General features: G+C 41.6%; 1 protein-coding gene across 1 annotated transcript; it reads right to left on the bottom strand.

Moving 5' to 3' along the window:
• Positions 1-398: 398 nt before the first annotated feature.
• On the bottom strand, positions 399-19344 carry bcl2l1 (BCL2 like 1). The gene is made up of 2 exons (XM_073061554.1): positions 18678-19344; positions 399-1550 (listed from the first exon to the last, which is right to left on the bottom strand). Exons 1-2 carry the CDS (start codon positions 19146-19148, stop codon positions 1410-1412), a joined length of 612 nt encoding a protein of 203 aa, XP_072917655.1. The 5' UTR covers positions 19149-19344; the 3' UTR covers positions 399-1409.
• Between the last annotated feature and the right edge of the window lie 8492 nt (positions 19345-27836).

Here is a 27836-nt window from a genome sequence, read left to right as displayed (position 1 = left end):
AGGGGTATAAGATGATGAGAGGTATTGATAGCGCAGATAGAGGCTTTTTGTGTTAGGCTGATAGCACATGTGATAACACATGATAGGGCTGAAGTGGCTGACACGAGAGGGGGACAGTTTTAAGGTGCTTAGAAGTATAGAGGAGATGTCAGGGGTAAATTGTTTTTTTAATTCAGAGTGTGTGGAATAGGCTGCTGGCAATGGTGGTGGAGGTGGATATAATAGGGTCTTTTGGGAGACTCCTGGATAGGTACATCGAGTTTAGAAAAATAGAGGGCTATGGGAAATCCTTGGTAATTTCTAAGGACAAAGTCAGCACAGCTTTGTGGGCCATCGAGCCCATATTGTGCTGTAGGTTTTCTGTTTCTCAAGCAAAGCATCAAAGGAAAATGCAAACATCAACAGAAAGCAAAACTTTAATGTTTAAGTTAAACACATCATTTTAATTTAAATTTTAAGATACTGTGTAAAATAGTCTTACTCCTAATGTGGTGTAAGCAGCAAACTAACAAGGAATGATTACAATGAGTCGTGACCACTGTCACACATTCAGCATTCACATGATCCAATCTCTTAAAACAAACTTTGTACAATAAGGAAATGTGGGGTCCTGTACTCCACACAATCTTTCGCAAATAATCATTTCACATCATCAGAAACTGTTGAAAACCCCTTCCAAATTCCTGCTGTGAAGCTTCAGACTGCACCATGAAGGTCGACTCAAACTTTTCCACGTTATCCACCCAGGAGGGTTCAAGAATACATCCCACTGGAACTGGCTTGGTGTTGGCACTGAGGTCATCACAATGCTAGCCAATTAGAATATCGAATATGTAAGTAACACGTCAAAGTGGTGTGCCCTTCTCCAACATCCGTTATTCTGGTAGCTCCTTCTGGAGGGCATTTCCTCACTACTTACTTTGGTTTCTTGGCTTCAGATGTCCTGCAAACAGCAGCTCTCTCCCATGCTGCTGATGCATCACTCTTGAATCCCAAGGGCATAGTTTTCATTTTGTGCAGTCTGCCTTACATTCTGTTCAGTCACTATGACAAGGTGCATCCCATATTGTCACAACTCTGAAAACTGAACTCATGACCTGCACTTTTGGCAATCCAACCATCACATCAGCTCTAGAGGCACAGTTAGTGCTCCACTTCCAAATCCCTCAAACAAATCTCTTCAGTCATTGTAGATTATCTCCATGCTGTCACAGCACCAGCCTGAATGGTTCATATTTGTAAACTGAATACACATACACAATACGTAATGTACAAGTAGCTGAGAATTGGTCCCATTACAGGAATAAACTGTGATCCATTGCAGCAGCTTTTGGATTTGTGCTAGTCCAATGTGAGTGTCTTTATATGGAGCAGTTGTTGACTGAGGCTTTAGTGTTGTTTCATAGCCGTTACCTTCTCCGGGTCAGGTACATAGCAAGGGCCAGCACTGCCCCCAAAGCCATTAGGCTCATTAAACATTTCATGGCCATCTCCTGTATCTCACGGTTACGAGCAGCAGCATTATTCCCATATAACATCACAAAGGCATCCTGTAGAAAGAAAGACAAGTTAGCTGCCAGCACATCGCATTATCCCAAATCAATATTCAATTTCAAACCTTATTCATGAATCCTTGATCATTTTTAGCAAAATCCTTTTGTAAACCACACAAAGTTGCATGGTCAATCTTTGCAACACAGACAAAATGCTGGAGGAACTCAGTAGGCCATGTGGCAGCTATGCAAAAACTAAACAGTCAATAGGACTCCTGCTAAAGGGTCTCGGCCTGAAACATCAACTGTTTACTCTTTTCCATAGATGCTGCCTGGCCTGCTGAGTTTCTCCAGCATTGTGTGTGTATTGTTTGGATTTCCAGCATCTGCAGATTTTCTTGTGTTTTATGTTCAATCTTTATTAAAAATTGTACAACACAATTTATATTCTATATGGATGCTGAAATAGTAGTAAGACAATTTTTTGCACACATCTTTTTACCCAGAGAAATAATTGATTTATCCCATGCAAGTACTCCGACAAGATTAGAATCCAATGTGAAAATTAAAATCCAAAGCTATGAAGTTCCTGACTGCAAGTAAGTGTAAGTCGTAGGAAACACAGCTCCCCCAAGATGCAAGTTAATTGATTAGATTTCACAACATTCAATCAGCCTTCATCATCTTTCTTCCGGTATTTAATAAATATTTATTTACTAAATTTAATAACATCCTGCTATTAAGGGATATGAACTCTCAACTTTCTAGCTGTGTTCAGTTAGAACACGACTACGCTACCTGCACCAGTTGAATAACTAACCTCAGTGGGGTGGACAGGCACATCAGTTATAGCACAGTGACTTATTCCAGCAAGTTAGAACAAGGAATGAAGTTCAAAGGCCAAGCACAATAATGAGCTTCACATGGAAAAAAAAATGTGTGAAAGCTGCAGCTTTAAGTGTTAATATATCCAGACAAATGACGCTGAAGAAAAACCTGGCAAACTCTCATGAGGGAGCCTTGTTCCTGAATACAGTCGTCATAAATGAGTCACTGTGTGGATTGAGCCAGTAGAGTACAAAGTCACCAGGGCCAAAACAGCTTTACACTTCAAAACCAAATTCAACAAACTGCAGTAAATGACCATGAGATTAATGAACCCAGTTACTTTCATACAGAGTGTGTGATACTGTTTGGGAACTGTTAGCTTTTGGAATATTCACCTTCTTTATCATGTGCATACTGAATTTGTGCATGCAATGCCCAAGTGGTAGAATGAGACTGATGACACCTTGAGACAGAGGTGTCTCTTGGCCCACAGTATCTGCTCCCCCATTCAATCATGGCTGATTTATTTTCTCTCTCTGTCCCATTTGCCTGCTTTGATCCAGTAACATTTGACGCCCTTACTAACCAAGAACTTTAAACGTACCCAAATAAATAATAACTTGGCCTTCACAGTCCTCTGTGGCAATGAATTCCACAGATTCACCACCCTTTAGCGAAATAAATTCCTCCTCTTCTGTTCTAAAGGGACCTTGTTCTACTGAGGTTGTGCCTCCTGGTTCTCAACTCCCCCACTGTAGGAAACAGCCTCTTCACGTCCACTCTGTCTAGGCCATTCAATATGCGATCGGCTTCAATGAGATCCCCCTTTATTCTTCTAAACTCCAGCGAGTACAGGCCCAGAATCATCAATTTTTTTTTTTTTTTTTAAAAGACAAAATAAACTTTATTCAGAATATAAAAATTATTTACAGGAATAAACTGTTTCATAACTTTCCATACCTGGTCAGTGCTTTCCCTACTGTTCTACCATGCTGCCACTCATTTGGTTCTCCATGATTTTATATTATATACACTACATATTATGCAGGACCTTCCTCCCTCTCCAGCAGAACAACCCTAAACCATGGTCCTTCCCCACCAGGCCTTTGTGTGTCCCTCAGCACATACTCCTGCAACCTGAAATGTGCCAGTCGGCACTCTTCCACAGACACCTTGATGTGCTGAAAAGACCAACAAGTTTTGGGCTGACCAAAGAGCGTCTTTCACTGAGTTGACCTGCCAGCACTCCTGATGTTTGTCTGTGCCTGTATCCCTGGGAATAGCCTGTAGATCAGAGCCCTCTGTAATGAAGCTGCTTAAGATGAAATGTGACACAGAGGGGCATCTGTGTTCTTCATCTTCCTCCACACCTTGTTCACAAAGAGGTGAGTTACTGTTTCTTTCCCACTACAGTCATCCCGCAGACAACAGGTTGTGGGGATGACGCTCAGGGTGTGCGGGATATGAGAGTACAAATACTTCAGGGCATTTCGAGGTCAAGGAGGAAGAGTTGGGCCTCCTAATGAGTATTAAGGTGAATAAGTCCCCAGGGCCTGATGTGATTTACCCCAGATTATTGAAGGAGGCAAGAGGCAAGATTGCTGGGCTCTTGACCAGTATTTTTGTGTCCGCTGTAGCCACAGGTGAAGTCCCGGAGGGCTGGCGTGTAGCTAATGTTCTACTTTTATTTAAGAAGGGAACAAGGGAAAATCCTGGGAACTATAGTCAGGCAAGTCTCACATCAGTTGTAAGGAAATTGCTGGAGAAAATTCTTAGGAATAGGATATATAAGCATTTGGAACCCCATGGTATAATTAGGGAGAGCTTTGTGGGTGACAAGTTGTGCCTTACCAACTTGAGTTTTTTGACAAGGTGATGAGGGTAGGGTAGTGGATGTTGTCTACATGGACTTCAGTAAGGTGTTTAACAAAGTCGCTCATGGGAGGCTAATCCAGAAGATTAAGATGCATAGGAACCATGACGAATTGGCTGTTTTGATTCAGAACTGGCATGCACATAGAAGACAGAGGGTACTGGTTGAAGGGACTTACTCGAGCTGGAGGTCTCTGATTAGTGGTGTTCCGTAGGGATCTGTGCTAGCACCACTGCTGTATGTATGTAAATGACCTGATGAAAGTGTAGATGGTAGGTTAGTAAATATGCTGATGATACCAAGATTGGTGGAGTTGTGATAGTGAAGAGGACTGGCAAAGAATATAGCATGATATAAATCAGTTACAGATATGGGCAAAGAAATGGCAGATGGAGTTTAACCCAGATAAGTGTGATGTTTGCACCTTGGTAGGGCAAATCAGGGAGACAGTACAGTGCTAAGGGCAAGATCCTTAACAGTGTGGCTGAGCAGAGAGATCCTGGGATCCAAGTTCATAGCTCCTTGAAAGTGGTTACACAGGTCAACAGGGTGGTTAAGGCAGCTTATGGAATGCTTGTTTTTATTAGTTGAGGCATTGAGTTCAAAAGTCAGGAGGTTATGTTGCAACTTCATAACTCTGGTCAGGTCACATCTGGAATATTGCGTACAGTTCTGGTTGCCCCACTATAGGAAGGATATTGAGGCTTTGGAGAGGATGCAGAAGAGGCTTACAAAGATGCACATGAGAGGCTGGACAAACTTGGGTTGTTTTCTCTCAAGTGCCAGGTTAAATCTGATAGAGGTTTACAAGATTATGAGGTATATATAGAGTGGACAGGGAGTATCCTATCTCAAGGTTGAAGTGTATAATACCAGAGGGGATGCATTGAAGCTGAAAGGGGGTAGGTTCAGGGTGGAAGTGATGGGCAAGTTTTTTTTTTAAAACTCAGGATACCCGGTATGGGGATAGAGGCCAATACATTAGAGGCTTTTAAGAGATGTTTAGATAAGCACATGCATGAAAGGAAGATGGAGGGATATGGATTTGCTTTTTAGCTGATTCTGCTCAACACTGTAGGCTTAATGGCCTGTTCCTGTGCTGTACTCTGCTATATTCTGTAACTGGGAGGGCCTCTCTCACCACCAGCCAGGATAGTTCTTGGTGCCTGTTGGTGAGGTCTGGCGATGAAGTATTCTGCACATAGTCTGGACCGGTTGTCGAAGAGCGTGGCTTTGCTCTTCGTGCGGTCAAGCCTGGCCCCTGATGCAAACTTAAACTGGTCACAGATGCTGTCAGTTTGCAAACTGACCTTGGATCTGAATAAAAGATGGTAATGTCATCCATGTACTAAATGCTTCTCAGATGTTAACCCTTTCATTCCCGACATTCTCATGAATCTCCTCTGGACCTTCTCCAATGCCAGCACATCTTTTCTTAGATAAGGGACCCAAAACTGCTTGCAACAGCATTTCCTGAACGCACACACACCATCACCAGACTCCACTCCAATTCACACCAGCCCAGTGTAGACACAGATCCCCAATCCTTCATTATGACTACATCAAAATCATCCCAACCGCACTGTGGGAGTGACATCAATGCGCAGGTTGGAGCAGTCAGAGCATTTCACAGACCAAGTGCAAGAGCAAAGTGGGATAAGTAATTGCTGGACTTGGCAACGACTGCACCTCCCAATGATGTTAAAGTCTTCGATGTTCTGTTCCAGGCTTTTACACTACAAACACAAGTTACAAACAGGCAGCTGAACTACTGATTGCCCAGTGGCATTGCATGGCTCCAGACTGCTACCACCAATCTAGTTAATTTTAAAATTGACCTCTAAAATGAGCGAGTTAGTCATTTAATTGAATCAAAATCTATTTTAAAGCACAATTAAGACAGCCAGATGGACCATTTGGCATCAAGCAGATGAGGATATGGTTTAATGGCCCTCTAGGCTATTCAACTTTGTAAAGTTCCCACTCATATTTCGTAAGGATAGTTTAAATTGGGAGATCTGTGCTCAAAGAAGCAGAAGCCTTGTGCAGGGAATCATATCATATAGACAACACACCAGGTTCCTCTGTCATTGCTGAGTACATCCCAATGCACTGGACTGGTACAGACAGGACAACAGAATGGAGTAGCCTGAACCTTCTAAACTGGTTCCAAACTAACAACATCCAAGCATGAGGACAACAGAATTTCCTCCCAACGTCCTCCCTCTGCAGACAAAATAGCATTTGTCCACACTGACCAACATTTGGAAGAAATATTGAGGGCAACTGTAAATCATCTACTCCAAATGGCCAAGGTGCTGAGCCAAGTGCTAAAGGGCAAGGTTGACAGACCGGTGGTGAGTGAACCAACATGCAGGATAAACTTACATGACATTATCCTTCTCAAAGTACCTGTAGAAACCATATCTATCCCAAGCAGCATTGAGGGTAGTGGTCACCACCGTTTCAGTACAGAGAAAGTCTTGGCACTGGGAACATCTGTTAATTGTTTCAAAGGCGGCCTTTTCAAAATAGATCTGGCAATCTCAAACTGGGTGTATACGAGGCCTTCAGTGGTAGAACTGGACACCATTTACAATCTTTAACTTTGTGGCCTGGCTTAACCCTTGATACCCAGCAAAGCCTCTAACATCAGTTCAATGAGTGCAAGGGAAACCTAGGAATGGGGTTCCACCCTGATAAGGTTACAATACCAGTCTACATGCATGTGGCTGAAAGCTGAGCATCGCATAACCAACAGGACAAATCAAAACTCTTGGCCCTGCCACATCCACATGAATGATGTGCACAATTTTCAGTCACTGCTGGGAGACTTCCTTGAATCACTTCCATTCTTCCAGTGAATGGACTTCCACAGTACTGTGCAAAATTCTTAGGTATATATAGTGTCTAAGACTTTTCCACAGTATTGATTTGACTATCTGGAGCAGAGAGGGGGTTTGTAAATCTGGTGAGAGCAAAGGCCATTGGGAATGGCGAGGCTGGAGCACTGTGGAGGGGTGTGGGACAGATGGCAGAGGAGTGCCAGGGCGGGGAGCGGCGCAAGTGTAGACACACCCAGCCTGAGACACCAGGCAAGGTCATTTGATTCCAAACAATTGGTTTATTGATAATTACAGAATGTCTCTCTAGTGTTCCCGCTGCCTCCCCTCTCTCTTCCCATTTCCCAACCACGATTCCCTTCTCCCTGCCCCCCTCCTACTCTCAGACAACAATAGAGACCCAAACCAGGATTGTCATCCCTCACATCATGAAATTTGTTTTTTTTGCAGCAGCAGCACGATACATGAAATTACTACTGTACAGTGCAAAAGTCTTAGGCACCCTAGCTCTATATTATATCTATAGACTTAAGAGTTTTGCACTTTACTGTTGTTTCCAGTTAGGGCGGTGAGAGATCTGGGGCTGGGGGTGGGTGTCCCATGCTTCAGATGCCCTTGTGCTTCTTATGGTAGAGGCTGCAGCTTGGGAAATGCTTTTTGGAGTAGAACAGTCAAGCAATTGCTGTGATTGTTAGATGGTATATACTGTGCACCAGTAGTGGGAATTATTTTGGGTAGAGAATGGGGCGTCTGTCATATGCACCACTTTAGCCTGTGTGTTATTCGGGTTTTCAAGTGTTTTTTGGAAGGTGAAGGTATGGCACAACACTTCTGATCTGTGCCTAGCAGATGGAGAATTGGCTTTGGAGAGTCACTCAGCACAGGAGAGTCTCTGAACAGCTCTTTTTGTCAGAGTATTTGTGTACGTGGTACAGCTGAGTTTCCCGTCCATGGTGACCTTTAAATTATCAGCAGGGAACTTGGACGTCAGTGAAGGTTGAGCCTATATCACTGGACATTTTATTACTTGAAATAGGTATCGTTTGGCACTTGTGTCTTAGAGATGTTTCTTGCCTCCAAAATGTAGTCTGCAAAATGGAAGGCTATGAAACACAGGAATTAGCTACAAGGGTTAAAAAAATTCAATTTAACAGACAGGAAGAAGAGATACATGGCAAATACTTGTTTTTCCATACAGGAAGTTGTCAGTTAGTTCTGCAGAACTTCAATGCTGAGACATTGCTTTTGCCAAAATGTTAAGACTTTAATATCCTCTACAAGTGTTAAACATGTAAATGGCAAGAAAAGTAGACTTTTAGGGAATATATATATATAAATATAAATAAAATAATCTAGCAGAGTGGATGGATAAATGGCAATGAAAATTATAGAAAAATGTGAAGGAATACACATGTCCAAGATAATGAATAGAGCAAAAATTATGACAAAAATTGTGAGTTCTAACGTATCTGTAGAACAAAAGCAAAAAGCTGGCCAAAGATTTTGTAGATGTATATGAGATCGCACTATAGTAGATGGGGGTAGAGTAACAAATGATCGTATGAATGGACACAGGAGGCGAGAAAGTCTGGAGGATTGATCCAGACACCAAGTTCAACTACTATCATGGCAGCCAGAGAATTTACTGTGCAGATATATTCATCTTTGAAAGTGACAGGATACATTGAGATTACTTGGCAAAGAAACCAAGATCCTGAACTTCATAAATACAAGCTACGTGCAAATACTGGTATGTTTATATTGAATCTTTAAAGTCAAAAGACTGTCAAGCTGCAAGTAGAGTATTGTATATATTTCTGGTCTCCACACTCTAACAGGCACACATCAATATACCCAATAGGGGTCCGATATTAGGGAAAATTTGCTTGAATGAGGGCTCTCAGCTACAAAGTTGTACTGGAGAGATCGGAACTATTTCTTCACGGAACAAACAAAATGTCAGGCAAGAATTCCATGGATATATACAAGAACACAATATACTTGCATAGGGGTACAGTAGCAAATAGTTACATGAATGGACATGGAGGTCAGAAGTTGGAGCATTGATCCAGATCCAACTCCTATCATGACAGTCAGGGATTTTAAATCAACTTAAGTTAATGTTCTATCAATTAAAAAAAAACACTGGATTCAGTAACTGTAAACAGAATTATCAGATGGTCATTAAAAAGCTTTCTGGTTTACTCATGGAAAGTTAGGCCTCTAATTCGAGAAACCCTCAGAGAGAAATGTCCCCTCTGCAATCTCTCACACCACCCCTCCCCCATCGATTCCTTTTGAGTTTTGTTTCATTAAGATCACCTCTCATTCATCTAAACACCAATGAGTAAAGGACCAACTTGTCCAACCTCTCTCTATACATCAGCCCTTCATCCTAGTGAGTCTTCTCTGCACTACCTCCAGTGCAAGCAGGTCCTTCCTTTAATACAGAGAACAAAAGCCCTATGTAGTATTCCAGGTGTAGCCACATCAATGCTCTGTGCTAATGCTGACACTGCCACTGACCACTGAGTCTCTTGTGGACATATAATGATCAAAGAGAGAAGCTATGGCCATGTGGAAATGGTTCAAGTGTTGTGAAACATGTAAGTGTCTTTTTCAAGCTTGAGACGTGTAGCACTGAGTTTTTTTTTGGAGAGCTGTGGTTTCCTTCGTGGTGTCCTTCTATGAACATCATTCTTATTCAGTGTTTCTCTTATAGTGGACACACTGAAGGGACTTAAGCAAGTTCTAGAGATTTCTGCAGGTCTTTTGCCATTACCCTTGGGTTCTTTTTCACCTTCTTCAGCATTGCACATCGTGCTCTTAGTAGGACACCCACTCCTAGGGAAAATAGCAACAGTACTGACTTTCCTCCATTTGTAGACAATTTCTCTTACTATGGAATGATGCATACTCAGGTTCTTAGAAATGCTTTTGTAGCTTTTTCCAGCTCCACATACTTCCACAGTTCTTCTAAGGTCCTCTGAAAGTTGTCTTGATCGAGGCGTGGAGCACATAAACAGATCTTGAGAAGAGCAGACTCTGTCGTAACCTGACTTTGTATGTCTTTTTTATGGGGCAGGGGACCTCCATAACCCACACCTCCAATCTCATCTCATTGATTGGAACACCCGACTCCAAATAGCTTTTATAGAAGGCATTACCCCAGTCATTCACATAGACTTTTGAACCTAGACTGTGATTGTTTAAATGGTGTACTCAGTATTGATAAGTACAACAATTGTTCGTGTGTTATTAGTTTAGGCAGATGGTATATTACTGTGACTTAGATGAAGATCAGACCACATTTTATGAATAATTAATACAGAAAACCAGTTAATTGCAAAGAGTTCACAAACTTTCCCTTGCAACCAACATTTGCTCCACAAGTCTGAGGCCATTATCCCAACCTTGATATTCAACAATTACAATTGCTATGTCTCCCAGCATCAACATCCCAGAGATTATTGACTAGAAACTCAGCACAATCAGCCACACAAATTCAATGGCAACCATGGGTTGGGTATTATGGGCAAAGAGCTCCATGAAACCTCAAAGGCATCATCTACAAGGCTCAAGTCGGGAGCAGGATGATATGGTCTCCATTTGCTGGATGAATGTATCCCTGACAATATTCAAGATGCTCATCACCATCTGGTACAAAACAGTCCATTGGATGAGCACCCAACTTCACTGCCATAAACATATATTCTCTCTGCCCCAGTGCAGTGCACATCATTTATAAAAATACACTGCAATTACTCATCTATGCATTTCCAACAATACCTCCCAACCCCGAGTCCTATTAAGTACAAAAACAGGAGGAACAAAAACACCCACGTTGTCCATTCTGACCTTTGCCCCACAGCCTGTAACAGTTCAAGATTCAAGGTGATGGCCTGCCACCTACAAGCCAACAAAATGTGAGTAATGCCAAAAGCTGGTCACATCTTGAAGAGTGTAGAAGAGTGGTCAACCATGTCTTTCAGAAGGTAAATGAGGGAAGGTAGTTTGCTTTGCTATAAAGAAACAGACTGGATTGATCTGCAAGTTACCATAGACCATGGGTAAAATGGCATTCTGAGCTGAACTGACTCCATGAATTAAAATTATGCACAATGATCTATGTGCAACAATAAACCACTAGAACAAGAACATCATGAGAGCAAATATTTTGCATTGCACTCATCCTCATATGAATTGTCTGCTGGACATTTAGGGTCACCAGCACTGTATTTCAAAACAAAAGGGTTTGGTAAATGTGCTGTGGTCCCTGCTGCTGTTTATGGGACTCCAAAAGGGAGTTAACAGTAGTCCAAATGTTCTGGAACAAAAACTATTTCTATAATACAATAACAAAACTTTGAAATAGTTTTCGCATTCCAGGATCCACCCAATCCCTGCTGTGCTTAACAGTTGACTCAGACAGGCACAGCTTGTCCTACCTCAACAAGAATGATGTTAACTCAAGGATTTTATAACTTTCTGTTAGAAGTGTCACTTCAAAGCAGGCTTCAATTTATTTCAGAGGTCAAGTGACAATACTCGCTGCACACCTAGTTATCCCATTTATCTGGGACAAACACTATCCTGGAGTTGTTCTGCTCAAGCTAGGACTGAACTATGTTAGTTAGGTCAGGAAAATTTGAAAAAGGGTAACCTAAATGAATCTTGCACAGAGCCTTTGAGAGACTGCACAATCTATGACCGCACAGCAAGTCTGTAGGAAACCGATAGCTACTGGGGAGAGCAGAGTTAACACTTGATTGTCAGTAGGCTGCAGCAAGTCTGATACTAGTCACATTCCCCAAAGGAAAAAAACGTTCCTGGAATCTTATCTTTCTAATCAAGAACCATGTACAAATATTCTTCTTGTTATCAAGAGAACTTCAGGCATTTCCTTTAAGCAAAAAAAAAATCAGGCACACCCCAAACATTAAACGAAGGGTTCCCTCACAGCCAATTACTAGAGTGCTGCACGTTTCCATACGGATTCCATCTAGTATTCCACTGCGGATTCTATAATTATGCTCTGCTCCTTCACTCTTTGTCCAACTCCCTGAAGTCCCACTTCCCATCTCAGTTGACATCCTACACCTAACCCAACTCTGCAATGACGACCTCCTGTAGATCCGCTCCAATTAACCCCAACTTCAAGAAATAAATCATTCTGCAGATCTATAATGACTCCTTTTCCCATCCAAAATACCAATGAATTGTATTGACCTTGTTTGAAATATCCTACACCATTCTTACTGATTCAAAGCAAAAGCCCCAGAGTGGCATGATTTTGCACAGGTATCTCATCAGATTTGGTATAATCAAAATATCTTGCTTTCAACCAATAAAATTAGTAAGTTGGAGCATAAAATACCACTTTGGAGCACCAGGAAGGAATTCAATTAGCTTCCCAATCAGAGGTATTAGAGATTTAAATGCATCTGTGAGGATACATGCTGTGTACATCTTACAGGTTTCTTTGGCTCTTTTAATGTACTGTAAAACTAGAATTTTGATAAATTCTACTTGAGCAATAGTTACAGAAAATGGAATTAGCACTCTTTATTTGAAGCGAACTTCTTATGCAAAGAACCCTCACTGAGCATGGCTATCTACTGCAGATCTGAATGATTTCAAGTTCCCATTGCCAAGTTTTCAGTTTACTGCTCTGATAGCTCTAACTTTCATTATTTCCCAAAATGTCTTGCTTCTGTTGCTCTCTCTCCCACCCACTCCTGCTCTAGTTCACCAGCTGAATGCATAGAGTATAATGCAATGACATTGCCAGAGCAATGCCAGTAAAACAGCATGGTATCACTTTCAGTTAAGCAATGTATGAGTCAATAATTCATCACAAACCTAAAGTCATTTTGAAATATTTCCTAGGCTTCTTTTATCCTTGTCAAGAACTTTACAGTTGCATTGGAAACAAGATGATACAAAAGAATCGTTAGATATTTGATGCTGTTGTGAAAGATCTGAAAAAGAAGTTGGAGGCAAAGATTCAAGACTGCTCTGCCATTCCAGTTAGTCAATAAAATCCTAAAAAAAATAAAAAGGAAGAATTAAGATTCAATTGTTGAAACCTAACTCTACCAATATTTTATGCTTCCACCACAACTATTAAATAGTATGTTCCACTGATATACAAGTAACCACTTATCTGGCATAAATTCATTTTGAATGCATGATGAGCACAAGGAAATAATTATTGCCCTTTTGTGAAAAATCAGCGGTCTTGGTGGAAATAATTAAGTCCATCATTACCATAGTTAATATTGTTCTGTACTCCTGGCAAGCCATACATTCAAATACAAGTTCCTTCAACTCTTTACTCTATATCGTTATCTGTTGGCAATGACCCTCACATTGATTATTGCAGCAAGTTGGACATGCAGCACAATTACAATCTTTTTTTCAAGAACACTTGGAATGACCGCTTCATTTGCCCATTTAAACATCTTTAATTGGATTGAAATCTGCATTTTACCGAGAAGGTGTAATGCTTCATAAGACCACAGGACACAGGAGCAGAATTAGGCCACTTTGCCCATTGGGTCTGTTTTGCCATTACATCATGGCTGATTTATCTCTTTCAACCCAATTCTCCTCCACCACCACCCCCCCCCCCACAGCCTTTGATGCTGTGACTATCCAAGAACCTATTTAAAACCTCTGCTTTAAATATACTCAATGACTTGGCCTCCATGGCCATCTGTGGCAATGAATTGCACATATTTACCATTATCTGGCTAAATAAATTCCCCTCTCTTTTCTGTTAGAAATGTACGTACTATTTCAGACGACGCTGTCCTGGATCTAGCAAAGAAAGCATGGCAGGACCTCTACTTCCATTGGCATTTACAGGGATTTGGCATGACATCTGAAATTTTGATGAACTTCTTTAGATGTGCAGTGGAGAGTACGGTATATTGACTGGCTGCATCACAGCCTGGTATGGAAACACCAATGCCTTTGAACAGAAAATCCTATGAAAGGCCCAGTACCTCACAGGTAAAGCCCTCCCAACCATTGAGCACGATTATATGAAACACTGTCATAGGAAAGCAGCATCCATCATCAGGAATCCGCACCACCCAAGTTATACTCTCTTCTCGCTGTTGCTATCAAAAAAGTAGTACAGGGGCCTCAAGACTTTTCACCATCAGGTTCAAGAACAAAAGGGGATAACTACACTCAACATCACTTGCTCCGTCATTGAAATGTTCCCACAACCAATGAATTCACTTTCAAGTACTCTTCATCTCACGTTCTCGTTATTTATTGCTATTTATTTATATCTGCGTTTGCAGTTTGTTGTCCCCTGCACTCTGGCTGATCTTTCATTGATCCTGTTATAGTTACTATTCTATAGATTTGTTGAGTATGCTTTCAAATAAAGTGAATCTCAGGGTTGTATATGGTGACATACATGTACTTTGGTAACAAAATTTACTTTGAATGTCCCTCTATTCTGAGGCTGTGCCCTCTGGTCCTAGACTCTCACAATATAAGAAACATCCTCCCACATCTGATAGGTTTTAATGAGATTTCTCCTCCCCCAATTCTTCTAAATTCCAGTGAGTACAGACCCATCAAATGTGCCTCGTATGTTAACCCTCTCATTCCCAGAATCATTCTTGTAACTCTCCTATGGACCCTCTCCAATGCCAGCACATTTCTTCTCAGATAAGGGGTCGAAAACTCCAATTGCAGTCAGACCAATGCCTCAAAGTCTCATCATCACATCCTTGCTCTAATATTCTAGTCCTCTTGAAATCAATGCTAACTTTGCGTTTGCCTTCCTTACCACTGACTCAACCTGCAACATAACCTTTAGGGAATCCTGCTTCCTCAACACTACCTGCCCTTCCACTCATCTTTGTATCATCTACAAAACTTGGCCACAAAGCCATCAATTGTTATCCAAATCAGTCACAGTACTAACCCGAGGAACACCATTTGTCACCGGCGACAATCAGAAAAGGCCCCCTTTATTCTGACTCCGCCTCCTGTCAATCAGCTAATCTTCTATCCATGCTAGTATCTTTTCTGAAATACCATGGGCTCATATCTTGTTGAATATCCTCACGTGTGGCACCTTGTCAAAGGCCTTCTGAAATTCCAAGTAAACAACATCAATTAACTCTCTTGTCTATCCTGCCTGTTATTTCCTCTAAGAATTCCAACAGATTTGTCAGGTAAGATTTCCCCTTCAGGAAACCAATCTGACTTTGGCATACTTCATCATGCCCCTTCAAGTACCTTCACCTAGACACTAGCTCCATGTAAGCACATCCTCTCCTGAATTACATTCCCTTGATTCCTTGAGGAACGATGACATGCTCACTCTCAATTTACCTCAGCTTGTGGTTACATGTTCTAAATTTATAGCTCCCTTCTATCACACCTTTGCAAGTTGAAGTATTCATCCAACCTCTCAATTACCTAGGCAAAAATTAAAACCTGTAGTTTCCTGCATAGCTTTTAGTGTTATACATTCTATGGCCACTTGATTAGGTAGAGGAGTGGAAACTGGTGTGGTAGCACATCCACGTCAAGGTTCAACAGGCTGTGCATTCAGAGATGCTCTTCTGCACACCATGGTCGTAACAAGTAGTTCTTTGAGCTATCGTCACCTTAATTAGGTGTTAATCAGGAATCAGTCTGGCCATTTCTCTCTGATCTCTCTTATTATTAAGGTGTTTCACTCACAGAACTGCTGCTCGCTCGATGTTCTGTTTCTCACACCGATCTCTAACCTCCAGGAACTGTGTGAAAATCTCAGATTTGCAGTTTGAGATACTCAAAGCACTCCATCTGTCACCAACAACCATTTCATAATCAAAGTCACTCAGATCACATTTTCCCCCATTCCAATGTTTGATCTAAACAATCACTGAACCTCCTTTCTATGTCTGCATGTTTTTAATGTATTGAGTTGCTGCCACATGATTGGCTGATTAGATATTTGCATTAACAAGGTGTACAGGTGTACCTAATAAAGTGGCCATTGAGTGGAAAGTTAGGAACAAATTTGCTCAAGTAATTATTTTTTCCTGCATTCCCTCACTAAAATACACACCATGTGCAAAGCATTCAATGTTCCAGCTCAGTAATGTTACTTGCTATTAAAAACATTTCCACCTTCTCAAAGCAGGATGTGAATGATTCACATGACTTGCTTTACATCACTGATTTGCCATTCAATACCAAAAATGACGAAACAATACTTTACACTGGACACTGCCCCTTGTATTGAGTATGCAAGTCACAAAGTTTCTGTGATTGCTAAACTTGTCCATTGCTACTGGCAATACTTACTCATTAGGTCCCATTTCATCAGTGTTGCAACTAACTGAAATACACAGATTTGACTCCAAGCCAATAAGAAGTGTGGTATTCTGCACTTTCAAAAGAATTCGAGACCACAAAAGGAATCCAGAAATACTTACACAATCAGAGATTTATTTATTGAAGAAACATAATAAAATTCTGCAGGAATGCAGAAATAGTCAGGATAGGTACCTAATGCACATTAACAGTGCAAAGAAAACAAGTAATTTACTGGGTTAATCAGTGAAGGATTTTTAAGGATACTGCAAAAGACAAATTGCAGTGATTGATTAGCCATATTTGAAATTCCAAGTACAGTTCCACACCCAAAGTAACAACGGGTCTCATTGTACCTAATTGTTTAATAAGTTGTAGTTACGTGGAAGCAATTTAAATCCTGTGGTCTAATTAGCCAGTTACACTCAATAGAAGCCCTCCTAGCTACAGAGATTGTATGTTCAAGCATCACACCAAGGGATGGAATCCAAATGAAAAGTGGTCCTGTTGCAACCGTATGATACTTTGGTAAGACCACATTCAGAGTATACAATTCAGTTTTATTCAAGGATAGATATTGTTCCAACGGAGATACTTCAACAAAACTTCAAGTCGATTCCAGAGATGAAATGTTGATGATACAGCTGTACATGATCAACACTGGTTTAGACAAAGTAGATGTGAACTGTTCCATTAAGTGTGTAGTTTAAGGATCAAATGATACAAGTTTAAATTCTTGAGTAAAAGAAATGAAAACATGAGGGAAAAACATTTTCATCTTATACAGAGCAATTATGATTGGGAATTCACTGTTTGAAGGGTGGTTGAAATAGAGGCAAGCTATGCTTTGAAACAGGTACTCAAGACAGAATAGTCTGCAAGGCAACAGGAAGGAAATAGGGTTGTTCAATGAGGAGCTGACATACTGCAATGGGCTGATCACTGGAGACCTAGGGCACAAATATATGCCAGGAGTAGTGTCAAGTCCACTGAGGCAACCAAATGTGCCCTCAGAGCACCCTGTCAAAACATCAAACCCAACTCTGAGCTCACCCAATGTCAAATCAATCCAGAAACAAAGCACCTGAATCATACAAGAATATTATCCTGCCTAAAGCTTAGTGAAACATGTCCCTGGCAGCTTAACTAACTCAATGACTACCTGAAGAATGACAAGAATTTTTAAACAGACTGAAGGTATATAGAGTGTTTATGCATGGAAGAGTCTGATAATGCAGAAATACCAGCCAGTTGTGAAGTGCAGGGTACAGGGGTTCAATAGTTATGCAATTCCAACACAACCCCATGTAGGGAATGCCAGCTGTACCATTCAGCCACCCCTACACTCAAACCTGTATAATATAAGGAAAGCACTTAATGCACCACTTCACCAAATTCAGTGCTTAACAACTTTCTCATTTTAAAAGGAATAGTGAGATAAAAGTCAGATAATACGCAAATTCTTGATTCATCTTTGTTCACATTCACAAATGTGTCTCACGCTTAACGTGATGGTTCTGCCAACATTAATGTGGCTATTTTAACTGCATGTTCTCTGTCATTTACACATTCATTTCCCCCCACTGACTGCCATTCAGAATTAAAAATTAATGGTATTGGTAGTGTAAATGGGTTTGATGGATTGAGTCACGAGGCTGGGGGCAAAGTATCAATGCGATTTGATAAGGAAAGTCAGAGGTAATGGGTCCTTTCCTGGATTCGAGATTGTTTATTGTCATTCTTCAGTTTACGGGTGTAAAAGAGAACAAAGAGTGTTACTCCAGATCCGATGCAGCCTAACAGACAATAAACACAAACAGGATACCTAGAATAAGGTCACAGAATCAGATACACTAAATGTTAAGAGTATATTATGACTAGATCTCTGAAAAGGAATTAAATATACCAGGGCAAGTATCCAAAAAGGAAAACCTTGGAAATATATATCCTGCTTACTAAACTTAGTGGGCAACTGGGTGAGGATAATGCGAGTAACATACCGTGTGAAATGGGGTAAGGTCAAAAGTTCAGGTGGTCGAACAGAACAGGAAAGGTTCACAAAAATCAACTACGTTGCTTTTCGCCAGGGTTTAGGGCAGGGAAACTGTACGTTGAAACAGATTAAGAGACAGTTGGGATAAGGGCGAGAGTCCCGAGGTTTCCTCGGCCAGCCGAGTTACTGTTAGGTACTGTGTCGGAGACAGAGCCAAGCATATTGCGTGTTGGGGACGAATGAAAGGATCGAAAGTCGGAGGGGCGGGTGCCTGTGCGCTCGGATGAATGAAGTCCGCCGCCAACCCTTACCCAGCCTCCCTCTTGTTGGATCCACGGCTCCAGGTTGTTCTCCAGATAAGTGCTCATCCAGTGGGCTATCCGACGCACCAGTGCACCCATCTCCTTCTCGGCGCACTCCACACACAGCGCCGCTCCAAAACAGAAGAAGGCGACCAGACGGCCCCAATTGACGCCGTCTCGGAACAACTCGCCCACCACCTGCTCAAAGCGCCGGTAGACCGTGTCCGGGGTGACGCGCAGCTGCGCCGACAGATCGCTGAAGGCGCGCCTGTAGCGCAGCTCGAACTCCTCGGCCGCCTCTCGCAGGGCCCGACAGGTGCGCTCGGCCTCGGGCCCAGCGTCCAGTTCGGTGGCCACCCCGTCGGGCTGGTGGTCAGACCCCGCTGCGCCATCCTGTTCACACAGCTGACTCCAACTGTGGCCTCGTTGCTGCAGCTTGTAGCGGAGGAAGTTGGTGACCAGCTCTCTGCTGCTGCACATCCTGCGGCCTCGGCCTCGGCCTCAGCCCCGGCCCCGGCCCCCTCACACACTGCGCATAGCGCACGCCACAACGGCCCGAATGGCTCACAAGGCACCGAGGACCTCGCCACAGAGCCGGCACGCCCACTCCATCCGCACGACGTCGCTGTCGGTGCCCCGCCCTGCGCGGCCTGACCGCGCCCAATCCCGGTCGGCCGCCGCCCGCCGTGGCCACGCCCGCTCCCGCCTCTCCGTCGCCGCTGGACCACCTGCCGCTCCCGTCGCAGCCAATGACCGTCGCAACACTGTCACAGCTAGACCAATCCCGAGTCCCCGTTGCTGATGGACCCAACCTCAGCGTTGTCTCACCACTCGCGGTACGCTTACCGCTGGTCCGTTGCTCCCTTCGGGTAATCCGCGTTCTTTATGATTCTTCTTCCCCCTTATTCCCCTTCCTCCACCTGGCTTCACTTGCCCACTATCCCTCTCCCCCACACAAATCCTGTTCGCCTACCATTCCTCCCTTATCCGGTTCCACTCAACGCCTTTATTTCATATCAGATTCACTAATTTGCAGTATCGTGTTATCTCTGCTTATTATCTCCCAGTCGCCATTACTAACTCCATCCTTCCCCTCCCCACTTTCCTCCTACTTGGTCATTTCCCATTTACGCTCAGTCCCAATGCATGGTCTCGTGAAACGTTGGTGATGTCTTTGCATTCTCTTCATTCCATCAAAATTCAAATACTACTAATTATCACCTTCCTGCCAATTCCCCCTTTCCAAATTCACCTCCTCCCAATATTAGCCCTCCAAAACCTCAACCCTAATCCAATCACCTCTCCCAGCCTTATCCCAGTCTCACCTCTCCTCCTCCCTAACCCAACCTCGTCACTCACATTAGTGCTCCGTAATCCATCATCTTTTACGTGGTTACATACATAAATGGATATTAAAGAAAAATAAAACTAACTGCTGGAAGTTTGAAATAACATTAAATAAAATGCTAGAAAAACTCATCGTCAGGTAGCAGCGGTGGAAAGTCTGTCAGAACGGGAAAACTTGGTCATTCTTTTTCAGACTCAAAACAATGAATGTTTCTAGTTTCAGGGATGCTGCCCAATTTGCCGTGTTTTATTCGCATTCACATAGAGATAAGGCGCAGAACAGGCCCTTCCGGCCCAACAAGTTTTCCACCACTGTTTTTGTTTTGCTTATTTTCCATATCCTTAATTTAATAATAGTTTTATTTTTTAAGTGCCTGCAAAGCCTTTGGGATTAAAATCCCCACCCTTTTGAGTCCAATGTAAATATTACCATAGTAAATATTTATCACTCAAACTTCTAAACTCAAAAGCAACATATATGGTGTTTAAGTTGTTTGAATCTGCGTCCCTTTCTAGAACAGTGCTTTTATTTATGAAAAGTGATTGACCTGAAACCATACCTGTTTTTCACTCTCTACTGATGCATCCTGGCCCACTGATTATTCTGTTATTTTCTGTTTATGCATGCCTTTGAATTCCAGGCTGAGATAAAAACATTCCATAATCCTTTGATTATTTTATATTCCTCTTTTGACCCCAGATTTTGTGTTGAGGGAGGAGGTATAGGGATCATTTTGGGATATTTGTGCCTCTTTTCCAAACAAAAGGTTTAATTAATGATTTTGCAATTAACTAGTTCTTTTAATATATTTGGAAGAAAACAATCAGATTGTAAGAATTTGTGTTTCTTGACCCTTTTATGTTTTTCCAGTTTCAATTTTCTTTCAGGAGTATTTCAGTGGTAATTATTTTTTATGCAAGAGGGAAATGACAATTAAACCAGCTAGTTACGGAGAGAGTGGTCCCTGCAGAAAGTAGGGTAAGGGAAGATAAGATTTGTAGTAGGATTGTGCAGCAGCTGGTAAAAATGCTGAAGAATAGTAGTCAAAAGACTTCCCCAGTTTACAGACACCTGACCTATGTACACATGAATTGTGTGTCAGTGGGATGGATTTTCTGGGTGCTACAGACATCTTCTGCCATGTGGAAATTAGTTTCTGCCATATTCTGATTTGTGAATTAGGTTACAAACAGGAATAGAACCTTGTCTTACCTTGGGTGTTGTTGCAGTTTTATATCATTACAATTTTCATTCAGTTTAAATGGATTTTGCTTCTAATCTTTTATTACTGAATTGTGTCATTGTCTAACCAATGAAGTTATTCCAACTTACTTCTTACCCTTACTGTTTCCTCAGTTTATTGAATATTACTACATTTAGTTGCCAGACCTATTCTTTTGTATCAGTTATTTGGCATTGGTACGTACAGTTCTCCAACAAGGTTATATGGGGACGAAAGCATCTTTTACTGGAACAAATCAAAGGGTACAATAGTTAATGGAATTCAGTCAAAAGCTCAACACTTCTCTAGCACAAATGACAAAGCAAGTCAATGTAACAACATTTATGTTCATTGATCAAATGTCAATTATCAATGGTAATACCAGCACTCATTGTTCAATGCAATGTCATGAGAAAAAGACTAGGATATTTAGTCAGCAATAAATAATGGTGACCTGTTTCTAAGTCAGGGTGGTGTGTGACGTGGAGGAGGAACTAAAGGAAGTGGAGTTTGCATACACTTGCTGCAGTTGTCATGAATTCGGCAGAGGCCACAGCTGTAGTCAAGTTGAGAATTTGCAGTGCATGTTATAAATTTACTGACTTCATTTCTGTTCACAACTTCTTGCTGAATGAAGTAACCCAACTTGAATGCAAAAACTTTCACTTCTGACCTTATGGAAGGAACATCAGTGGTAAAATAGCTAAAGCTGGTCAGCCTGGGACACTGCTCTGAGGAACTAACTTACTTAGTTATGACTGCCAACATCCCCGACCATTTTTGCTGTACAAGAAAATCTCCTGGTTCCAATCATTGCTATATATTTCCATATAACCATATAACAAATACAGCACGGAAACAAGCCATCTCGGCCCTTCTAGTCCGTGGCTGAACGCCTACCTGCACTCAGCCCATAACCCTCCATTCCTTTCCTGTCCGTACACCTATCCAATTTTTTTTTAATGACAAAATCGAACCTGCCTCTACCACTTCTACTGGAAGCTCATTCCACACAGCTACCACTCTCTGAGTAAAGAAGTTCCCCCTCGTGTTACCCCTAAACTTTTGCCCCTTAACTCTCAACTCATGTCCTCTTGTTTGAATCTCCCCTACTCTCAATGGAAAAAGCCTATCAACATCAACTCTATCTATCCCCCTCATAATTTTAAATACCTCTATCAAGTCTTCTACGCTCCAAAGAATAAAGACCTAACTTGTTCAACCTTTCTCTGTAATTTAGGTGCTGAAACCCAGGTAACATTCTAGTAAATCTCCTCTGTACTCTCTCTATTTTGTTGACATCTTTCTTATAATTTTGGTGACCAGAAATGTACACAAAACTCCAAATTTGGCCTCACCAATGCTTTGTAGAATTTAACATTACATCCCAACTCCTATACTCAGTGCTCTGATTTATAAAGGTCAGCATACCAAAAGCTTTCTTCACCACCCTATCCACATGAGATTCCACCTTCAGGGAACTATGCACCATTATTCCTAGATCACTCTGTTCTACTGCATTCCTCAATGCCCTACCATTTACCATGTATGTCCTATTTTTATTATTCCTACCAAAATGTAGCACCTCACACTTATCAGCATTAAATTCCATCTGCCATCTTTCAGCCCACTCTTCTAACTGGCCTAAATATCATTGCAAGCTTTAAAAACCTACTTAATTATCCACAATGCCACCTATCATAGTATCATCTGCATACTTACTATTCCAATTTACCACCCCATCATCCAGATCATTAATGTATATGACAAACAACATTGGACCCAGTACAGATCCCTGAGGCACACCACTAGTCACCGGCCTCCAACCTGACAAAACAGTTATCCACCACAACTCTCTGGCATCTCCCATCCAGCCACTGTTGAATCCATTTTACTACTTCAATATCAATACCTAACAATTGAACCTTCCTAACTAACCTTCTGTGTGGAACCTTGCCAAAGGCCTTACTGAAGTCCATATAGACAACATCCACTGCTTTACCCACGTCAACTTTCCTCGTAACCTCTTCAAAAAATTCAATAAGATTTGTCAAACATGACCTTCCATGCACAAATCCATGTTGACTGTTCCTAATCAGACCCTGCCTATCCAGATAATTATATATACCATCTCTAAGAATACTTTCCATTAATTTACCCACCACTGACGTCAAACTTACAGGCGGATAATTGCTAGGTTTACTCTGAGGACCCTTTTTAAACAATGGAACCACATGAGCAATATGCCAATCCTCCGGCACCATCCCTGTTTCTAATGACATTTGAAATATTTCTCTCAGAGCCCCTGCTATTTCTACACTAACTTCTCTCAAGGTCCTAGGGAATATCCTGTCAGGACCCAGAAATTTATCCACTTTTATATTCTTTAAAAGCGCCAGTACTTCCTCCTCTTTAATCACCATAGTTTCCATAACTACCCTACTTGTTTCCCTTACCTTACACAATTCAATATCCTTGTCCTTAGTGAATACCGAAGAAAAGAAATTGTTTAAAATCTCCCCCATCTCTTTTGGCTCCGCACATAGCTGTCCACTCTGATTCTCTAAGGGACCAATTTTATCCCTCACTATCCTATTGCTATTAATATAACTCTAGAAACCCTTTGGATTTATTTTCACCTTACTTGCCAAAACAACCTCATATCTTCTTTTAGCTTTTCTAATTTCTTTCTTAAGATTCTTTTTACATTATTTATATTCCTCGAGCACCTCATTTACTCCATGCTGCTTATATTTATTGTAGATCTCTCTGTTTTTCTGAACCATTTTTCCAATATCCCTTGAAAACCATGGCGCTCTCAAACTTTTAACCTTTCCTTTCAACCTAACAGGAACATAAAGATTCTGTACCCTCAAAATTTCACCTTTAAATGACCTCCATTTCTCTATTACATCCTTCCCATAAAACAAATTGTCCCAATCCACTCCTTCTAAATTCTTTCGCATCTCCTCAAAGTTAGCCTTTCTCCAATCAAAAATCTCAACCCTGGGTCCAGTCCTATCCTTCTCCATAATTATATTGAATCTAATGGCATTGTGATCACTGGACCTGAAGTGCTCCCCAACACATACGTCTATCACCTGACCTATCTCATTCCTTAACAGGAGATTCAACACTGCCCCTTCTCTAGTTGATACCTCTATGTATTTCTGCAAAAAACTATCCTGCAAACATTTTACAAACTCCAAACCATCCAACCCTTCTACAGAATGGGCTTCCCAGTCTATGTGTGGAAAATTAAAATCTTCCACAATCACAACCCTGTGCTTACTACAAATATCTCCTATCTTCCTACAAATTTGCTCCTCCAATTCTCGCTCCCTATTAGGTGGTCTATAATACCCCTATAAGTGTTACTACACCTTTCCCATTCCTCAATTCCACCCAAATAGTCTCACTAGATGAGCCCTCTAATCTTTCCTGCCAAAGCACCGCTGTAATATTTTCTCTGACAAGCAATGCAACACCTCCCCTTCTTGCCCCTCTGATTCTATCACACCTGAAACAATGAAATCCAGGATTATTTAGTTGCCAATCACACCCTTCCTGCAACCATGTTTCACTAATAGCTACAACATCATATTTCTAAGTACCAATCCATGCTCTAAGCTCATCCACCTTTCTTACAATGCTTCTAGCATTAAAATAGATCCATTTAAGAAACTCTCCACCTCTTACTCTCTGTTTATCCCTAACAGTGCAAACAACTTTATTATCTTTTTCCTACATCTCCTTCTCCCCTACATCTTCGGTCTGAGTGCTCCTCTTCTCTGTCACCTGCCTATCCTCCCTCACAGACTGTCTACTAGCTTTCTCTATTTGTGAACTAACCTCCTCTCTCTAGTCTCTTCAATTTGATTCCCACCCCCCCCCCCCCCCAACCATTCTAGTTTAAAGTCTCCTCAATAGCCTTTGCAAATCTCCCTACCAGGATATTGGTCCCCCTAGGATTTAAGTGCAACCCGTCCAATGTATTTCCCCAGGATATACATTGATGTGTTTTTCAGACTCTGAAGACACACATGGTTAAATTCTCATTTGATGTTAAGGTCGGTTACTTTCATTGAACATCTGGAATATAAAAAAGTAGACTCAGGTGCTGGGGATAATTCCACTTTTCAATAGATCTCTTGGGTGCCAATTAAAGCAATAAAATGTTCCAGTGAAGCAGCATGAGGTGATTCTTTGACATCACAGTATCAGCCTCTCAACCAATCATCCCATAACTTATTCCAATCCTGAGGCAGGTAACTCCTCATTGTTGTCTCTGCTCAGAGTTGCTGCTGGTAGTGGTATACCAATGGCAGAAGACAATGGCAAGCTTATGTCTATCAAACTTTGGGCTTCTTGATTTTGACACACACTGAGCAAGTAATACTGAATCTAGATCAATGCCAAAAGCTTCCTCAGACTGTCAAGCTTGCAGGGATTGTAGTAATTACTGTAAGTATTCAACACAACACATTGAGTATTGAGCACTTCCTTTGCCATAATCAAAGGGGAGGAGAGTGGCAGAAGTGGCTGACGGACGAGGTTGGGAGGCTGGAAGGTAGTGGCCACTGATTCTCATCCTTCTTCTAGAGGGAGGCAAGGTGCAAGAAGCGGAACAAATGTTGTGATACCCCTGTTAATTCCAATGGATGGGAATTGTTGGTGAAGAAAAAGTTGTATCGGATGCACCAGAGTAAAACATGACATAGGAACAGATATAATGGAGACCCAGAACCTGAGAGAATGGACATGGAATACTTTTGGGGTGAGAGGAAGCAAAGTCAAGGTAGTGGATACATTTTGACCATGTTGTATTTTAACTATTAAAGTGTAGTTAGACAAAAAGGTGCCAAAAATCAAAGGTGAAGCAGTCACAATCATGTTCAACCAGAATGGTGAAGTGACTGATTCATCTCCAGAAGACCCTGAGATCCTTAGCATTGCAGAAGACCTTCCTCAACCAATTGGAGACACACCACTGTGATATGAAGGAATGACTGAGGGCCTTGAGCTGATAAAAAGCTGCAAAACTATACGTCCCAAATGCAACATGGAAAACTTGCATTCTGGAACTAGACACATTCCTAGCCAGATTTACAACACCGGAATCTATCTGAGACAGCAGAAATTTTCTGAAGTTTGACATCTTCACAAATACGCACGGGGCCACTGCACAAGATTGGAAAAAACTGCAGAGGGTTGCAGACTCAGCCAGTTCTATCATGGACCTCTATCTGAGCCTCACCAGCATCAAGGGAATCTTCAAATGGCAATGCCTCAAAAAAGCAGCATCCATCCCCCGTCACCCAAGATGTTGTTGTTGTCCTTTCTGTGCTTTGTGGCACATTGGGCAGTAACCTTGCCATTTCTTTAGTCTGTTTATAATGAAGCGGAGTGGGTAACTCGACACTCAACCCAGCACAGACAGAAAGTGTGCAAGGAGCCGGCCGAATTCGAACCCGGGGCCACTCGTCTCGAAGTCCGGTGCGAATGCCACTACACCACTGGCTGGCTTACATCACCCAAGATGTGCTCTCTTCTTATTTTTACCATCAGTGGGGAGGTACATGAGCCTAAAGACACACACACACTCACCATTTTAGTAACAGCTTCTTCCCCCTCCTCACCTTGCCATCAGGTTTCTGAATGGACAATGAACCAATGCATGAACACTACATCTCTAGTTTAGCTCTCTCTTTGCACTACGTTATATACTGTATACGTATTTTATTGTAATTTGTATTATTTTTCATGGAGTGCACTGGAATGCTGCCGCAGAATAACAGATTTTACGACATGTCAGTGATCTTAAACATGATTCTAATTCTGAGAGCAGGACCAATTCAATCCTGTTAATTACAGCTCAGTCATTCTCCTCACTTAATACAAAAGTGAGGGAAGATGTGATCCAAATACATTCAAGCAGCACTTTGTCAACATTTAAAGTATATATTGCATAATTTAGCTTATTTGGTTCTTTTTAAGTTCCATGAAAATAAATCATGATTTCATTTTTATTCATTCCTGGTTTTTTTGATGTTTATTTGGAGTCCAGTGTCTATTTCAACTTTCTTCCACTTTGTCTCATTAAAAGAATAAAATGTGAAAAACACCCACAGAAATGCTTTTTCAATCAGTATAAAAACAATTTAGTTTTAAATATCTAAGTAAATCAAAAGAACAATAAACATTTCTCATGGATATTATGTCCTGATTAAAACAACACACAGTCAACTTGGCCTGAACCAGGAAGAACCAAGATAATGTTTTAATTGGTGATTTTCCTTTGGAATATTTAATCATTTTTCAGATTTGAACCATGATTCACTGGGTTGTCAGCTGCTTCGAATGGAGGATCCCTGCGCCAGTCACAGTGGGAGTGAGGGCAGGTGTGTGTTGAGCTTTGAATGTTGAGTATTTTGAGTCATCTACTCTTGGGATTAAGCCAGATTTTTCAGCCTCTCCTAAGCCACGGAAGGCAGGATTGCCAATAATTGCAATATTCACCCAATATGCAACCTCCACTCACCTTGTGGCCATGGCCAAGTTGGCAGACTGACTCTGCATCGCTCTGTGCTTGTGCAGA

Source organism: Hemitrygon akajei, chromosome 11, assembly GCF_048418815.1.
Source record: "Hemitrygon akajei chromosome 11, sHemAka1.3, whole genome shotgun sequence".
NCBI classification, from domain to species: Eukaryota; Metazoa; Chordata; class Chondrichthyes; order Myliobatiformes; family Dasyatidae; genus Hemitrygon; species Hemitrygon akajei.
This window is presented reverse-complemented; position numbering and strand designations above follow the sequence as displayed.